Genomic DNA, 17,415 nt, shown 5'->3' with positions numbered 1-17,415 from the left:
TCAATGGATGGAGAATGTATTGAGTCTCAGAATCTACAATTTTCTCATCTCCCTGTCTTCATCCATGGTGCAATCAGTTATTCTGCAAATTAACTGGACCCAAACCAAACAGATTTTCTTATCATGTCATTGTCAACATGTACAGAAGTAAGGAGCCACTTCTGAGAAAATTAGAATTTAATGAATGAAGTACAGATAACAGTGTTCAAATATAAGGAGTAAACTTAAAAAATCATCAGAAAAATAGATACTGAAATAACCACACTGAGTAAAGCTAATTAGTTATAGTAAAAAAAGAATTTATACCATGTAGATTCACCTCTGAGTTTAGCACTTATATGAGTTTTGCATTAACAACGCATATAAAAAAAATTTTATTTGTATTTTTTTTTTCTATCGATTATAAAAATGTATACAGGTGCTGGTCATAAAATTAGAATATCATGAAAAAGTAGATTGATTTCAGTAATTCCATTTAAAAAGTGAAACTTGTATATTATATTCATACATTACATACAAACTCATATATTTCAGATGTTTATTTTGTTTAATTTTGATGATTACAAATGACAACAAATGAAAATCTCAAATTCATCATATCAGAAAATTAGAATATTGTGAAAAGGTTCAAAATTGATGGCCCCTGGTGCCACACTCTATTCAGCTAATTAACTCAAACCACCTGCAAAAGCCTTTAAATGGTCTTTCAGTCTAGTTCTATAGGCTACACAATCATGGGGAAGACTGCTGACTTGACAGTTGTCCAAAAGACGACCATCGACACCTTGCACAAGGAGGGCAAGACACAAAAGGTCATCGCTAAAGAGGCTGGCTGTTCACAGAGCTCAGTGTCCAAGCACATTAATAGAGAGGCGAAGGGAAGGAAAAGATGTGGTCGAAAAAAGTGTACAAGCAAGAGAGATAACCGCACCCTGGAGAGGATTGTGAAACAAAACCCCTTCAAAAATGTGGGGGAGATTCACAAAGAGTGGACTGCAGCTGGAGTGAGTGCTTCAAGAACCACCACACACAGACGTATGAAAGACATGGGTTTCTGCTGTCGCATTCCTTGTGTCAAGCCACTCTTGAACCACAGACAGCGTCAGAAGCGTCTTGCCTGGGCTAAAGAGAAACAGGACTGGACTGCTGGTGAGTGGTCCAAAGTCATGTTCTCTGATGAAAGTAAATTTTGCATTTCCTTTGGAAATCAAGGTCCCAGAGTCTGGAGGAAAAGAAGAGAGGCACTTCATCCACGTTGCTTGAAGTCCAGTGTAAAGTTTCCACAGTCAGTGATGGTTTGGGGTGCCATGTCATCTGCTGGTGTTGGTCCATTGTGTTTGCTGAGGTCCAGGGTCAACGCAGCCACATACCAGGAAGTTTTAGAGCACTTCATGCTTCCTGCAGCTGACCAACTTTTTGGAGATGCAGATTTCATTTTCCAACAGGACTTGGCACCTGCACACAGTGCCAAAGCTACCAGTACCTGGTTGAAGGACCATGGTATCCCTGTTCTTAATTGGCCAGCAAACTCTCCTGACCTTAACCCCATAGAAAATCTATGGGGTATTGTGAAGAAGAAGATGCAATACACCAGACCCAACAATTCAGAAGAGCTAAAAGCCACTATTAGAGCAACCTGGGCTATCATAACACCTGAGCAGTGCCACAGACTGATCGACTCCATGCCACGCCGCATTGCTGCAGTAATACAGGCCAAAGGAGGCCCAACTAAATACTGAGTGCTGTACATGCTCATACTTTTCATGTTCATACTTTTCAGTTGGCCAACATTTCTATAAATCCTTTGTTTTTATTGGTCTTCAGTAATATTCTAATTTTCTGATATGATGAATTTGAGATTTTCATTTGTTGTCATTTGTAATCATCAAAATTAAACAAAATAAACATCTGAAATATATGAGTTTGTATGTAATGTATGAATATAATATACAAGTTTCACTTTTTAAATGGAATTACTGAAATCAATCTACTTTTTCATGATATTCTAATTTTATGACCAGCACCTGTAGTACAGTGTTCAAGTATTTCTCCTGCAGACTTATAGAATGGGGTTTGCATGTTCTTTCCCGTGTATGTATGGATTTTCTCTAGGAACTCGGATTTTCTCAAACTGTTCAAATATATTTAAATTAGGTTAACTGATCACTGTGTGATTTGTTATGACTCTGTGGTGTCCTGTGTTGTGACAGTGTGTCAGTGCATTTTATTAATTTTATCATAAATGCCCCAGAGACATCTTTGTGAAAGTTTGCAGAAACTGCATATCTTCCCAGAATTGCCATTATTAGGCTCATTAGCACATGATGATTTGCATAATTTAAAATATAAACATTTTTCAAAAGTTTTCCCTGGCAGTTTGGCTTATTCTACAGCCATATTCAATTTGCAACTTCTTTGCACAAGGTTTTGGTCACATCAAATCCCAAGTAAATCATAGTGTTAAGTAAATTCAAGCATAATATATGGGACATTTTTGGTTATATGATCCATTATGTCTGTCCAGACAATTCTTAATTGATTGCTACACAGCTCACGCTCTACCTTAGTTTTTCGTATTTTTATTTGGCTTTCATTGTGTGGACCCATCCTCTTGCAAATATACTTTACTTTTGAGACATCCCATAAATCAATAGCTTAATTACTTATTCTCAAATATGTAAGGTTGTTTTCTCAAAGAATGGGGTTTAAGACTTAGACTTAGATTTTAGTTTGTCATTTTGTTGACACAAGTTTAAACAAAAATAAATTTCATTAATTACAGCTCTCTAGACTATTTCATTTTTTAAAGTGCAGCCTTAATAAGTTATATATATATATATATATATATATATATATATATATATATATATATATATATATATATATATATATATATATATATATATATATATATATATATTTCAACTTTATTTACAAGTGTTGAATACAAAACATGCCTACTTACTACTTCTTTCTAGATAAAATCTATAACAAAAGTTTTTTGAATCTACATTTACCACCTCGCGTGTATTCTCGCGAGATGTACACTATAGCGCCCCCTTGTTTTCATGTGGAGAAGCGGCTAATGATAGCAACGAACACTTAGGAGAAAAATAATTTAATATTGTGTTTTCTGACGCTCCCACGGTCTGGTAAAAATCGCGAGAGGAGTTGAATGTTTCGTTTATTTGTTACGTTTTCAGTTAGACTAAACGACTCTTTTTAATCCCGGGAACGGAGACGCGGCCTGCTCCAGTAGCCGGCTTCCTGGTGCAGCTCGAGCGGCTTGCCTTATCAGGAGAGCCCGGTGCTTCCGTTAGCTTCTTTTCCTTTGACGCGACCAACCCATTGGAGCTTTTTTTAATTATTTCTACCAGTCTTATTTTTATCCCGGATATCTACCCTCTTGCTGCGCGGACGTTGCCGGCGTTTCTCCCCTCAAAAGGACCATTTAAAGCCCGGGGCGGCCTGTTTTGTTTTCGAGCCGCCATGAATCTCTGCGAACAATAACAGAACCATAAATAACTACCGGGGCTGCATCCCAACTGGAGGTTTTAATCGATGCATCATGCGCTACAAGCTGTGGGACAAGCCGGGAGGAACCTGCATGTGGATGATGGATCTATGTGAAGGAGAACATCGCAAACAGGAGCAGTTTGTCATGTGAATTTCAGAGCTTCTGCGAGGCAACCGGCTGAAAGCAGCGTTTAAAGCTGGAGGAAAAGGGCTCCACCTGTGGGCTTCATATTTAATATTTCACCCATCACTGGATCCAACTAAACCGGGGGGAAAAGTAAAATTATGTCCGAAGCTCTTGCTCCTATTTCTGGGCTGGATGGATGGGATGTTTAACTTGGATTTCCCTGCTCTCAGGCTCTCATATGTGTGGGATTTACCGACAGGGAAGTGACCGAGGGTCCTGCCTCCATCTATGCTCTCTCCTAAGCCACCAGACTCCCCTGACAAATATTTGTACCTCCCAGAAAGCGGGAGTTGAACGGGTAAATTATCTGGTGTTTTAACGTACTGTTCCGCTTTAACGGAGCGAGCCTGCCAGCTGAGATGAACCCAGTGAATGCCACCGCTCTCTACGTCTCTGCGAGCCGCTCGGTGCTGCAGTGCGACCCCAGAGATCCCCGGGAGCTGGCGGAGCTCTGTAAGGTGCTGCCCTTCTTCCGCCAGTCCCTGTCCTGCCTGGTCTGTGGTAAGTTAGTCATCAACAGGCCCGCTTTATTCACGCGGAACAGCGCTGCTCTTTATGGGGAACGAGGATCTCCTCAGTATCGGCGACAGCCTTTAAAATGATGCTGCATTCAAGTACAGTGGGGAAAAGTAGATATTTCTGTAGAAAAATTACATTTTCTTCCAACCAAATGCTATGAAGATGGATTCTACAACACATAAACTTTAAGCTGATGAATAATATATTGTATTTGATATTTTTATATTTGTCATGTTACGTAACTTCGCATATACTTACGCATGTAAGACCTTGTATAATTATTTCCCTTAAATAGATACACATTTAAATATTTATTTTCCATCCTTATGATCGAAGTTGTTTTCTTTACACAAGTAAACAACAACAAAAGAAAAGTAATATCCCTCCCCTCCCCCTTTGTCTAGCGTTCAAGTTTTTAAAGCTATAAATTCCGAAGTGACTTGAAAGCATCATGACACACCCCCGTCTGTGTGAGGCTCTGTCAGATTCTGTTCATGTTTACGTTGCATGTTCTGTAAGACAGGGACAGTTTTTACTTCATATCTTGTATTTAAAGTGGTACCATTTAAATATTAAATCTAAATATCTAAGAACATTTGATAGGATACGAATTTCTCTACCTATTATTAATAGATAACTAACATTACAATATATATTCTAATTTAATATGAGTTTATTGATTAAGTCATGCTTTTTGTCTAAAATCTTACATAATTTTGTTTGTGTAACTCATTAAATTCAATTTATGCTTATTTACTCACATGTTACCAAAATCCAAACTGAGCAAACTAATAATGAGTATAAATGTTATTATTAACTGCTTTCCTTTTATTTCTATGCTGGTACCAGATGTTCTTATGTATAGTAGAGGATAAGGGTCACTGAAAATATAAGAAAAAGTACATTTTTAAATTTTATTTCAGTATAATATGAGAAAAAAGTCAGAATTCTGACTTTAATCTCAGAATTGTGGATTTTAATGTAGATGGGCACCATGAAGGATGAAATGTTGGAGCACTCAGCTTCACTGACAAATATGTGAGTTTTTAGGCCAGTAATATATTGGTGGAAAATTACAGTATTAGGCGACTTTTTATTTGATGGTTTTTAACACAAAGATGCTATTTAATTAATGGAAGGGCAGAAGGTGATTAAAATAAGAGAGCTAGTTTAGTCTTTAGAACAGACATGGCTATGGCTTGATGCTAACATGTTTGTTAGCTGTCAGAATTCAGTCAGAATTCTGACTTTTTTTTCTGGTATTATACTGAAATAAAATTTAAAAAATAAGTTAACATTTGTATTTTTTCAGTGGCCCTAATCCTCTTCCGTACTTATGCTTTATAATTAATGTGACATACATATTTAACTTGCATATTTTAATCCTAATAAAGGGGGAAATTATGTCTGTTTACTCAGCTATTGATGGATATTTGAAATTAGTGCTAATCTTTGTATCAGTGTGTAGAGGCAGACATGGTGTGCAGGACAAGTATATGACTCAGAAGTCACTTTTATCTTATTCAAATTCTACTTCTAGGATCGCCACAATAGTCTGATTATTAATTAATAATATTAGTTAAGTATAGTAGTAAAATATATACGTTTGTAAATTATCATATTTGATCGTCTACCATTTTTTAAACCATGGAGAAAAATGAGATAACTAAAGACAAAATCTTTTTATTATCATAAAGAGCTGACCTATTTTAATCTAAACATGGTGTGAGCTTTCAACAGAATCATGGATGCTAGTATTAGATAGATGTGCGAATAATGCAAAAATAAACAACCAAAATGTAACACAATTTAACAATGCTTTAAGGTTGTCTGAGGTGTTTTATTTTTTCTTTCATGTGCAAATACATCAGAAATTTAAATTAACACCATTTGTCTTTGGTATTCACACCATGCTAAATATTGGATCCAGATACAGCGTTTTAGTACAAATACTCTTTGGTGTATTCATATTTTTATACAGGTATTTTATAAAGGAGACATGCAATATCTGACCGCTTTCATTAATCACAAGAAAACCTGAAAGAAAACATAAATAAGGCAAGATAGACTTGTTTCCACTGCACTATAGAAGACCAGCTCCACAGCACTAACAGATAGCCTCCATCTCTGCTTTGTAAATAATGCATGCGTGTTAAAGCAGACTATGCTGTATGTTAAATATAGACGTGCCGTTAAGAGGCGGGATTCACAGAGTCTATGCTTGGTTGTTTCTTATGAATGGACCTTCTTCCTTTCTCCCATCTGCAGCTGCAGGCTCTAAAAGCCAGCGTTGCTAAGGAAGCTCCTCTCAAAGAGCAGCTGTCGCTCAGTCCGGCAGCCTGCCAAGCATCTCTCAGGTTTATAAATGCAGACCAATAAAGAGTGGGAGGTTAAACAAGTCATCATCTCATCAGTAGGAGTTTTCATATTTCCTGTCACATGTCATTTAAAAAGCATCTTCCAAAGAATTCCTCCAATTCCTTTTTTTTTCCTCTCTTTTTTTTGTCACATTGTTACTTTAAATTCAATCCTATTTGATTCGGGTTTTATGTACAGCATTGACATACGGAATTGGAGAATTATGAAATTAGAAGAAAGTGGCATGATTTCTAAAAACAACTTTCAAAGAAAGAGATCTGACAAGTCTGGTTTATTCAGTTTCTGTGTATCAACTGAACCATGTTAATTTGAAGTCACAGCTGCAGGCCTCTTTGGATGCAGATCTACCAGCTTTTCACAACCAGAGGCTGAGGTTTTGCCCTGTATTAAAGGAATTGTGGGCTTAAAAAAATGTACATGCACAACCCTGTACTGCCTCCAGAGAGGGAACGCCTATTAAATGCGTGTGAGAGCGTGCACCAGCCCAGTTCTCCTTGTGCACGCTCTGTTTAAAAGTTGCTGTTCTCATAGCTCATACAAGCTCACTGTGTCCGAACATCCATCCTAACCCCTAAATCCCTTAATCACTATATACAGCGGAGACTATATAGTGGACTTTATAGTATACCCATAATGCTTTGTGAGGAGAACTCTCAGCGCAGAGCATTTAGGGATATATCTGCCTCTTCTGAGGCCTTTCTTTTCTTTGCATACACTTGGTAGACACTTTTTTTCTTGTGACTTGTGAATTTCTAAGAACTGCGGTGAGAAAGGTGAGCTTCAGCGAGTGAAACCGTAGCTCACCACATATATACACCTGAAAATCTGCATGCACAGAAAAAAGATTAACTAACTAACTAACTGGGGACGAGCACTTAGGACGGCCTTTACGTAAACATCACCAGAATGATTGACAATTAGGAGGACCACTTATTTAGATGATCCACCTGGAAAAAGAAGATCCTCCACTATACCTTGAATTGAAATTTATAAAAAGAGTTAAAGCTTAGTGAGATTCGCTAAAGTATGAAGACAATTGGCTTTACCTTAAAGATGTTCCATAGGATATAGGTCTGGACTTTAACTAGGCCATTCTAACAAATAAATCTGCCTTAATCTAATGTGGTTCATTGCAGAGCTGCTCTAAAAACTGCTTTTTTTTTTTTTTACCAGTATTTGCAGGTGGGTCAGTCTTCACCTCTTTCCACATATTTCTTTGTTCCCTACTAGACCTTTTCAAGCTTTCTTCCATAAAGAAAAGATTCATGGTGATCATTACTAGTTGTCTTGATGACTGTTTCACCTGAGCTAAGCATCCCTGCAGCTCCTCTAGAGTAACAATGAGCTTCTTGGTTGCTTCTCTGGTTAATTGTGTCTCTTCGTGGCCTGCAGGTGTAGGACAGACTGTAGTGATTCCATCCCATAGATTGAAGGAATCAGTTTCACTGGGTTTAATTTGATGGTTGGAGCTAAACAAAAATTCTGGCCAAACTTTACTGATTTGTAGTCAACAAAAAAATGTAATTTTCCTCTTACTTAGTTGTTCTTGTCAGAAAATCCAGTGAGTTTTAATTGTACCTTCTTAAAGTCTTGAGTGTTGGACTTAAGTTGTATCACATACAATATATCCTAAATTCTGAGCATCTTTGAATGTTTATTTCATCAAAGGGCAAATTTAACCAAGAGGCTTGCTCCCTGGCTTCTTCTCAGGTAACCTGCTGCAGGACCCCATCGCTCCCACCAACTCGTCATGTCAGCATTACGTCTGCCGTGGCTGTAAGGGTCAGAGGATGCAGCTGAAGCCGTCCTGCAGTTGGTGTAAGGACTACACCCGCTTCGAGGAAAACCGGCAGCTCTCTTTGCTCGTCCACTGTTACAGGAAGCTCTGCCTCTACATCACCCAGTCGCCGCTCGCTCCACACCTCGCCAGCGCTGCCAGCGACTCCCCGGACCTCCAGGCCATCCTGGAGGAAGGCTTAACGTTGGCGGAGAGCGAGCTGGAGTCGGAGGATGTTTCAGATTCGGCCTCGCCGTCGCAGACCGCTTCCACCTCAGAGGTGGCTCAGCCTGATGAGGCTCCGCCCTCCACAGAGGTTAAAGACGAGGAGCGGAGCCCGGCGACGGTGAACGGACTTCATGACTGTAACGGACTGATCGGTTCAGACTCGCTGCAGCCCATCACCGCAGAAACGGGCGGGGATGTGGCAAAGCAAGAGAGCTTCTCAGAGGACATACCGGTGTGTGTGAGCATGACGGCCAGCGGGGAGGCGGGGCTTTGTGACATCAGCCCTCTAGGGGAGGACCTGAAACACAGCGGGGGGCAACTGATGTTAAGTGTAGAGGATGTGCTCAGGACTCTGGAGACGGACGCGGATCCTGCCGCCACAGCTGAGCCTCACCCAGACTTCCACCCATTAGTACCTCAGCCCAGCCTGAACGGGCCGCATCGCCTCGACCCGTCCTGCCTCATCCTGGAGAACAGCCCCCGGCTGCTCCATCCCCACCTGCTGCCCCCCCCTCAGCCCCCTGTAGTGCCCCCCCATGTTCCCCCACGCTGCCCTCGTAAACGCTCCCGCTCAGAAAGCGACAGCGAGAAGGTGCAGCCCCTTAACATTACCAGCCTTTTACGAGGGCCCACATTCGGCGGCCTCAACCATCCCGTTAACGCTGGTGCCACCACCAAACACGAGCCGAAGTTCTCTGCTGCCACGCCACACCCCCACCTCTTACCTGTCCCCAACGGCGGCCCCCCGAAGGTGGGCAAGAGCGTGTTGCTCCCCAACAAGGCTCTTAAAAAGACTATGGAGCACCACGGGGCCAACAAGAAACCTTACACAAAGGTCCGGCAAGGGGCCCCAAAACCTCGCGCACAACCCCGTGACAGAGTGCCCCCACACCCCCACGTGCACCCCCTCTCTCATCCACCGAGCCCCTCAAAGCCGCTGTACAAGAAGCCTGTAGAGAAGAAGGGCTGTAAATGTGGCCGAGCGACGCAGAATCCCTCAGTGTTGACCTGCAGGGGGCAGCGTTGTCCCTGCTACTCTAACCGCAAGGTGAGAGAAAAACTGAAACTCAGGTTTATTACCCTGCAGAATTGTATTTCTCATCCTACTTTTATACTTGTACTTTATAAATAAAGTTTTTAACATCTGGAATTTTTAAGAAAGAATTGCATGTTGACAGGAATGAAAAATTTCAGCACCAGAACTTGGTAATAAGGCAGTTTATATGGAACTACTCAACAAAAAGACTTTTGAAGGGGTCATAGAATATAAAACCGAGTTTCCATTGTCATAGATGAATGACTATAGTTCAGTGGGTGAAATGGACGTCCAGAGAAGTTCAAACCCCATTGACATCTCCTATCTCTGCAATTCTAAACTTCCACCATAACACGGGCGAAACCAAACGAAGCCCCAAGTTGACGTAAACTCAGGGATGTTGCCTTATTTGGTTCTGGCCTGTACTTTTGTCACGCCCCAAAAGACATACAGACCAGCCCACTGGTTCACTGGGCCAAGAACATGAATAGAGGTAGGTGTAAGACGGCAGTTTAGCTGTTTAGCCACTTCTACAAGAATTACAAAGCAGAAAGTTTCTCTATTGAAAATGAGCCATGCTGGGTTGCTGACTGGACCGGACCGGGCAATTGAAACAAGCCATCAGCTCCGGGGCTGGTGTGAACCCGACCCAGTGACGGTAGCCTGGACAACGGCGAACCTTGCTTCCCCCCACCTGCCATCATGGGATTGGGTTCAGTCGCCCCGTTCCCCGCTGGCTCCCTGCCCCGGAGCTCACGGCTCGGTTCTGCTGCACTGTAGTCTACCAAAATCCCGGACGACTTGGAAACTCCCCCCGGACATTTGAACTGTTAAAAGCATGAAAAGTAGGACATGTACGGGAAAAAGAGGACGTCTGGTCACCCTACCATATCAACAATTTGATGTATCAGTGAGTGAGTGCTTGTTGCTATGATGAGTCTTTGCTCAGCAGCTTTGCTCGTTGTGAACCAACCAATCAGAGCACAGCTCATCTAAATATTCATGATCATACCATAAAAGGAAGAAAACCAGGCTTTCATTAGGGCTCATAGAACAGCAAATATGCCATTTCAGCCCAACCAATGTTACACAACCTATTCAGAGACCTTAAGGGCCAGCACCAAATACTCTGTAGAATCATTCTATAACCCCTTTAAAGTACATTCTGTCGTTTGTTTCTTCAATTTATCCAATGCGATTTGGTTAAAGAAGACATAAACGAGCATGAGAGAAAATAAAAAGGACAAAAAGCAACTTTTTCAAAATTGGGGGCAGCTACAAACATCAGAATGTTTTGGTATTTCATATTATAGACCATCACAAACCAGGATATTTTTTTTAATTTAATATCAAAAATCAAACTGTATTTGAACCTTTATGATTTTTTCTTCATGTCACGCTGACTGCAGTGTGTGTAGAGAGACTCTGTGCACCGATCTGTGCAGATTTTCTTTCACTTCTTTCCCAGAAATTAAAATAATGTCCCACATTCAATTGGGTTGGATTAGGAAATTTAACATTAAAATAACTAAACAAAGATACAACAAAAATAAGCCTACGCAGCTACAAAGCAAAGCCCTGCTTCATGACCAGGTGATTCTCAAAGATCTAAGTTTACTAAAGTTTTTTTTTCTTTAAGAGGGGAGAGTGATAAACATGTTGCATGTCCTGCACTGAACTTTTTTAATGCTCAAAAAGGATAATTATTTGACTTTATCAATTTTCTGAACTCCTATAAGTAAAATATTCTGCTTATTAAAATGTTTTAACTGATTGTTTATGCTTGCGATTCCAAACCCGGGAAACCTTCCTTTGCGATTGAAAGATTTAGCATTATCCCTCAAATCAGATGTGTTTTACTTTGTGAATGTGTCTCTTTTCCTGTTAGACCCATGAAAATGCTCCTGAATTTCTCCGTAGTCTGATAAAAATAGAATCGGGTCTTTCTCCGTTGGAGCTACGTTAGCCCCCTTGCTGAATAACGTGTTGGGATTCGTTGCTTTGTTTATCCCTATTTACTCTCAGTGAGTACTAAACATCAGAAGCTTTTACGACACGATTTTCTGTCGGATCAGACACAGAGTCATGTTTGGTCTCATCAGGGCTTAAATAAAGTGCACTACAGGCAACGTCTGTTATTTAATTTCACTATAGATCTATTTGTCCTTGATGCTTTATTCATAATATTAATCATCATGGTGCAGATAGATTAGAGAGGTTTAAAGCAGGGTGACTTTCTAAAACCATCTTCTACACTTTGGACATCCTGAACACATCAATCCTTTGTCGAGCATAGCAGCAGCAGTATCATGCTGTGGAGTTTCACTTCTTTAGGAGGGACTCAGCAGCTGGTCAGAGGTGGTTTGAAGACTACAAGGAAAACATAATCAGGATGACCTAAGGGCAGATTAGACTTCTGCAACGGTACATATCATATTGGGTCTGGTCGTGAACCAGTTTTGCTGGTACACTTCTGAACCGTCGGTCTGGAATTTCTAAGGAGGCAGAGCAGTTACCCACCAAAGCGCTAGGGGGAGACTATTCGAGAACTTGCGTGAACTTCGGCGGATGGTCACAAGAACTTCGCTTTGGCAGAGACCTTGGCATCTTTATGTAATTTGTCTGAGGCATCATACAAGTGGTTGTACTTCCGAACCTCCTTTATTAACCTTTCATCGTAGTTGTCCATAGTAGTTGTTCCTCTGTTTTTAAAAATGGCGCGCCCCGGCACCGAACCGAGAAGGACGACCACACAGACAGCTGGAAAGGCATTTTGGCATTTTTGTTCGCGCAGTTCCGCTTGAGGTCTGCGCGCCCACAGAGACAGATTTGATGGTTGAAGAGGCTATGTGTCAGAAGCATAAATTGGCCTTTAGAGTAATGATGGGTCCAGTAACACCGATGTGTCGGTGATGCGTTCAAGACAGTGTTTTGCTTTCTTCCAAGAAAGCAAAACACTGTATCGGTGCGTGTGTCGTTTCAAGAAAGTCATGTGACAGATACAGGAGTTGTTTCTAATTGAATGACACATTGAACAGTTTTTTAAAAATATATCTGTCAAATGATGCATGTGCAGTTTATGGTTAAAATTTTCAAGGATTTTGGAGCCTTAAAGGAATAGGAACGTATCAGCCGTTGCGTTTTTATTGAAATTATCTGAATTAAAGTTAATTTCAAATTGACTCTTAGTTTATTTACTGTTTTTGCTGTACTTATTGTTTTAAAAATATAACTTATAATCCTAGTCCACAAGCACCCTCATTCACATTTCACATGTTTACATTATTTATTGGCTGCATCTAAAAATATCAAGATATTTTCAATTTAAATATAAATCTGAAATAATAGAATATAACCTAGAATAACTTAAATAATATTATCGTACTAGGTCATCAAATTAATTCAGTTTAGTCTGTCCAATGCCTGTAGTGTCTTTAATGGTCCAGCAGGTGTCAGTATTCAGCAATGTGTCCAAACGCTTCAAGATGCCTCATTGACCCATCACCAGCTTAGGGTCAGGGGTCAGCTACATTTATAGACCTGAGCGGTTTTTCTCTGCAGGTTTAGATGTTTAGTTTGAGACACAAAAGCAACATGAGATAAATTGGCTTGATGTTACAATGTCCAATATATCATCACCAAACGTTTACACAGTAGGTACATCCAGTTTTAATGGGGAATGATTTGAGCGACGCACAAAGACACAAAAATCCGCCGCCTGTGCCATTCTTTACGTAGCTGCCATGGATCTATCAGCGGGTTCTCTCTGCTTCCAGGCGTGTCTGGATTGCATCTGCCGCGGCTGCCAGAACTCCTACATGGCCAACGGGGAGAAGAAGCTGGAGGCCTTCGCTGTGCCGGAGAAGGCCCTGGAGCAAACCCGGCTCACGCTGGGCATCAACCTCACCAGTATCGCCGCCGCGGCCCTCCGAAGCCCAGCCGGCGGCTCCCCGGGCGGCACCCTCCTCAACGTCACCACGGCGACCGGCGCGCCCGTCTCCGCCGCCTTCCTGTCGGGGGCCGGCCACGACAACCGGGCCTTCGAGGATTCACTGGAAATGCGGTTTGACTGTTGAGGTCTCCTCCCCCCTCCCCCACCTTCCTACATTCCCAGGTCGACCTGCAGCAGCGGAGCCAGAAAAAGGCAGCTACAGTACCGGGCGGTCTGACCGCGCCCAGCATGTGGTCTTTCATCCCGAGAGGAGAAGAAGAAAGGAGAGAGACCTAGAGTTACTTTATGAGCAGAGATTTCATTTCAGCCAGATTAGTTTCCTTTCTGTTTTCTTCTCTACGTCGGGTTTTGTGTAGAGCATGAAGATGTGTAGGTGAGTCAGGAGGTGTGTGAGTGTGAGGGCACCTGGTTTGGAGACAGTCGACATCATCAGACTGGTGGGAAAATCAAAATATTTACACCCAGATGCATCAATTCAGCATTTTTTCTACCAATCAGAAGCAGATCTGCATTCAACCAGGATGTTTTACAGTGCTAAAGGGCAGATGGGAACCTCCAATCATAAAGCATTCAAAGCTCAACTACAATAATAGTTTCTTACCTGCTTAGCTGTAGAGCCAGGATGTGAATTTTAACACCACCAGCCAAGGTTTAATATGCCTGTTGAATGTTTATACTATGTGAGCCACTTAAGCCACTAAATATTACTCTGATATGTTGTATACTTACAGAAACATGTATTTAAGTAGTAAAATTGTGAATTTTAAGTATGGAGGAAAAACAAAAAAAAATCCCTGGTTTGCTGTTTTTTAAATGTCGTCATTTGTGTGTTTGTGAACATGAAGCACTTTCTCACACTGGTCACACAGCTGAAGAAACTCACCCACCGCGTTGCTCATCTGCTCTTTTATGCGTTTAAAAACCTCTGGTTGATTGCAGATGTTTGCCACAAGTTTGGGTCCAGATGCTGCTAAAGTACCACAGAAATAGTAGAGAAGAGGAGAACGACCTCTGAGAATGCTTCTCCTCTGTTCGTCCTTCTGTTTTTCTCGCATTAACGAGATCTGCAGTATTTATTCTCCCTCTTAACGCCAATCCCACAGCGGGCGTCTCGTTTTACCCGACCACTTTCCCCGTTTCTTTCTTGGTTAAGTTGCAGTTGCCTTCCTTAGTGTTCGTTTTTGCTGTCTCCGAACTGTTCTTGTTTGTTTCTCCCTCTGGGCATTTAAATAACTGTAATATAACTGTAACATATTTCCATAAAAAAGAAATGAAAATCAGAAAAGATGTGGTTTCTTTCACATTTCTCAGCTCACTTGTAATGCACAACATCAACACCAGAGGGCAGTAGAAGACCCAACGACAGAAATATTTAAAAGTGTTTTTTTTACATTTAGGCCCTTTTTATTTATTTAGCCTGTTAAGATCATTATCTGAATTTAGTACAATTTGCATTTTTGTTATTTTCTATGAAGCTTTATTAAGATTAGAACAAAGGTTAATTTCTCAGTTCTACATAAAAGATCAGCTAATTTCATATTCGTAAATATTCAGTCCTCGTGGAAGGACTAAATGAATTGGATAAAACAAAATGACTCCTGACAACTGGAACAAAAATGTGTAGTTGTAATATTTCTAGAGTAAAGTAGATCTACAGGTCAGATCTACTTCCTGTCTAAATTGGCCCCTAATTTTAACCAGACTGACCCAGAATCTGCGGTGCAGATTAAATTACTGAATCCTCTCACATCTTCTCAGGTTAATGGTCACTTTTAGGGGTACATGTGTTTAAGCTCAAACACATAGAGATTTCTAGTTTGAAGCAGACATTTAGATCCTGCAAACACTGAAGAACCTAAGCTTTCTTAGGAAGTCCAATAGGTCCTTCTTGCAGACGCTTCATTGTTGTCTCCAGTCTAGTTTTTTTGTCCAGGTGAACACCAAGGTATTTATACTCCTCAACCACCTTCACTTCTTCTCCCATGTTAGTAGGATTCATCTTGTTCTTGTTTCTTCTGAAATCTACAATTATCTCCATGCTATCAGCTGATTGTTTCCACACCGGTTCAACGCGTATCACCAGCTCTGTGTACTCAGCTTTTGCTCCATCTTTGATGCACCCAATGATTGCAGTTATCCCAGTGTTTCTGCAGATGACGGGACTCTCTGGTACTGGTAGTCAGAGGTGTACAGAGTTAAGGAAAGGTGAGAGTACCGTCCCCCCCATGGTTCTCCATTGCTGCTGATTACCTGGACAGGTGTACTTTAGACTCACAAACTGATCTGTCAAGTAGACAATTATCAATTCCTTCACCTGAGTCTACTGTAGTTTCAGTAACCTCAGAAGTCTCATCTGTGCATCACAAAAATATTTAATATTATTTATATTTTTTGCAGATAAAAATGTCAATGGATTATCTCTCTGGGTTCAAAAGCTACACAAGTAATTTCATGTCAGTCTGAACAGGAACACATCCCTTAAAAATGTAGTGTAGCTTTTATACTTAAAAACACTTGCAAACATAATATCCCACAGTAAGAAGACTTCAGGATGTTGAATTCAGTTTATTTATGTAGCGCCATTTCACAACATGTCATATTAAGGCTATTTACAATTTAATTAGATCATACAGTCAAATTTATTCTAAAGAAAACCAGTTGATTGCATCAACTCATTGACTTGAAGGCAATCCCTCACACTAAACATGCTTGTAGCGACAGTGGAGAGGAAAAACTCCCTTTAAACAGGAAGAAACCTCAAGCAGAACCAGGCTCAGTGTGAGCGGCCATCTGCCGAGGCCGACTGGGGTTCAAGGAGACAGAAGCAGAGATACAAAAGGCAGCTGTAAAAGGCGGCCCCGTCCAGGAAACACACAGCCAGGCAGACAAGCACCGAGCCAATTCCCATGTCAGAGGATGAAGAGAGCACATTCTAGCCAGTCAGAGATACAGGACCACACTGAAAAACAGGCCGATCTCAAACATCTATAAACAAAGGCGTTGATGGCAGCAGCACAGCTGATATTTCTCTCCAGGATGGAGTCACAGCCAAACAGGTGAAGCTACTATGAGAAAAAGCAAAGAGAGCGTTAGAGATTGATCTAACAGAATGATGAATAAGGGGTCCCTATGTCCTCCAGCAGAGTAAGCCTATAGCAGCAAAACTATAGAGATAGCTCAGGGTAACATGAGCCTTCAAGAAGGCCCTATGAGTTTCATTATCATTTGCCACCAGTGCAAAGCTTAATCAAACAATTGCAGCGGGGTCTGAGAAAACTATCAAGAACAGATTTAAAATTCTGAAGAAAGTATGAGGGTGAAGATTTGATTGTTTCCATCTGTTCTCTAGATGTTCCACTTCCCTGCATCCTGTTACAATCCATCTTTGTTGATTGTTTCTAATTAGAGGGAGTTGGTTTGCTCCCAGATTTGTCTAAGAGCACTGCAATGAATCAAGCGTTTGATCAAAACATCAAACATGCCTCCCAACAATCCAGGGACAATCTGGTGATGGTCTGTGGATTTTCCAGTATCAATGAACTAATGATGAAGGAGATATAACATTAGAATATTGAAATGCTGGAGCTGAGGTCAGGAAAGCAGCACCCAGATATAAACCCAGGCGGGTTATTGTTCAAAACAGCTGCACACAAACACACTCCCAACTCTAACAAGACAATAAAAAAGATGAAGTTCAGAGGTTTATCCAGCAGGTCAGAGAATATTACAGAAGTCTTGAAGAACAACGCAATAATTTTCTTAAGCCTTCGGAAATCCAAGTTGATCATCAGTTATCAAAGCATTTGAAAAAATAACCTTTC

General features: G+C 41.0%; 1 protein-coding gene across 1 annotated transcript; it reads left to right on the top strand.

Moving 5' to 3' along the window:
* The first annotated feature begins 3,058 nt into the window (after window positions 1-3,058).
* LOC119776289 (E3 ubiquitin-protein ligase MSL2-like) lies at window positions 3,059-14,596 on the top strand. The gene is made up of 3 exons (XM_038274605.1): window positions 3,059-4,204; window positions 8,312-9,654; window positions 13,419-14,596. The coding sequence occupies exons 1-3, from the start codon at window positions 4,063-4,065 to the stop codon at window positions 13,716-13,718; spliced, it is 1,785 nt and encodes a 594-aa protein (XP_038130533.1). The 5' UTR covers window positions 3,059-4,062; the 3' UTR covers window positions 13,719-14,596.
* Window positions 14,597-17,415: the final 2,819 nt, after the last annotated feature.

Source organism: Cyprinodon tularosa, unplaced genomic scaffold (genome assembly GCF_016077235.1).
Source record: "Cyprinodon tularosa strain WSP-4 unplaced genomic scaffold, ASM1607723v1 ctg921, whole genome shotgun sequence".
NCBI classification, from domain to species: Eukaryota; Metazoa; Chordata; class Actinopteri; order Cyprinodontiformes; family Cyprinodontidae; genus Cyprinodon; species Cyprinodon tularosa.
This window is presented reverse-complemented; position numbering and strand designations above follow the sequence as displayed.

Coding starts and splice junctions, on each gene's coding strand:
- LOC119776289 (XM_038274605.1), top strand. CDS start 4,063: ATGAACCCAGTGAATGCCACCGCTCTCTACGTCTCTGCGAGCCGCTCG. Junction 4,205..8,311: donor CCTGTCCTGCCTGGTCTGTG/GTAAGTTAGTCA, acceptor GCTTCTTCTCAG/GTAACCTGCTGCAGGACCCC. Junction 9,655..13,418: donor CCTGCTACTCTAACCGCAAG/GTGAGAGAAAAA, acceptor CTCTGCTTCCAG/GCGTGTCTGGATTGCATCTG.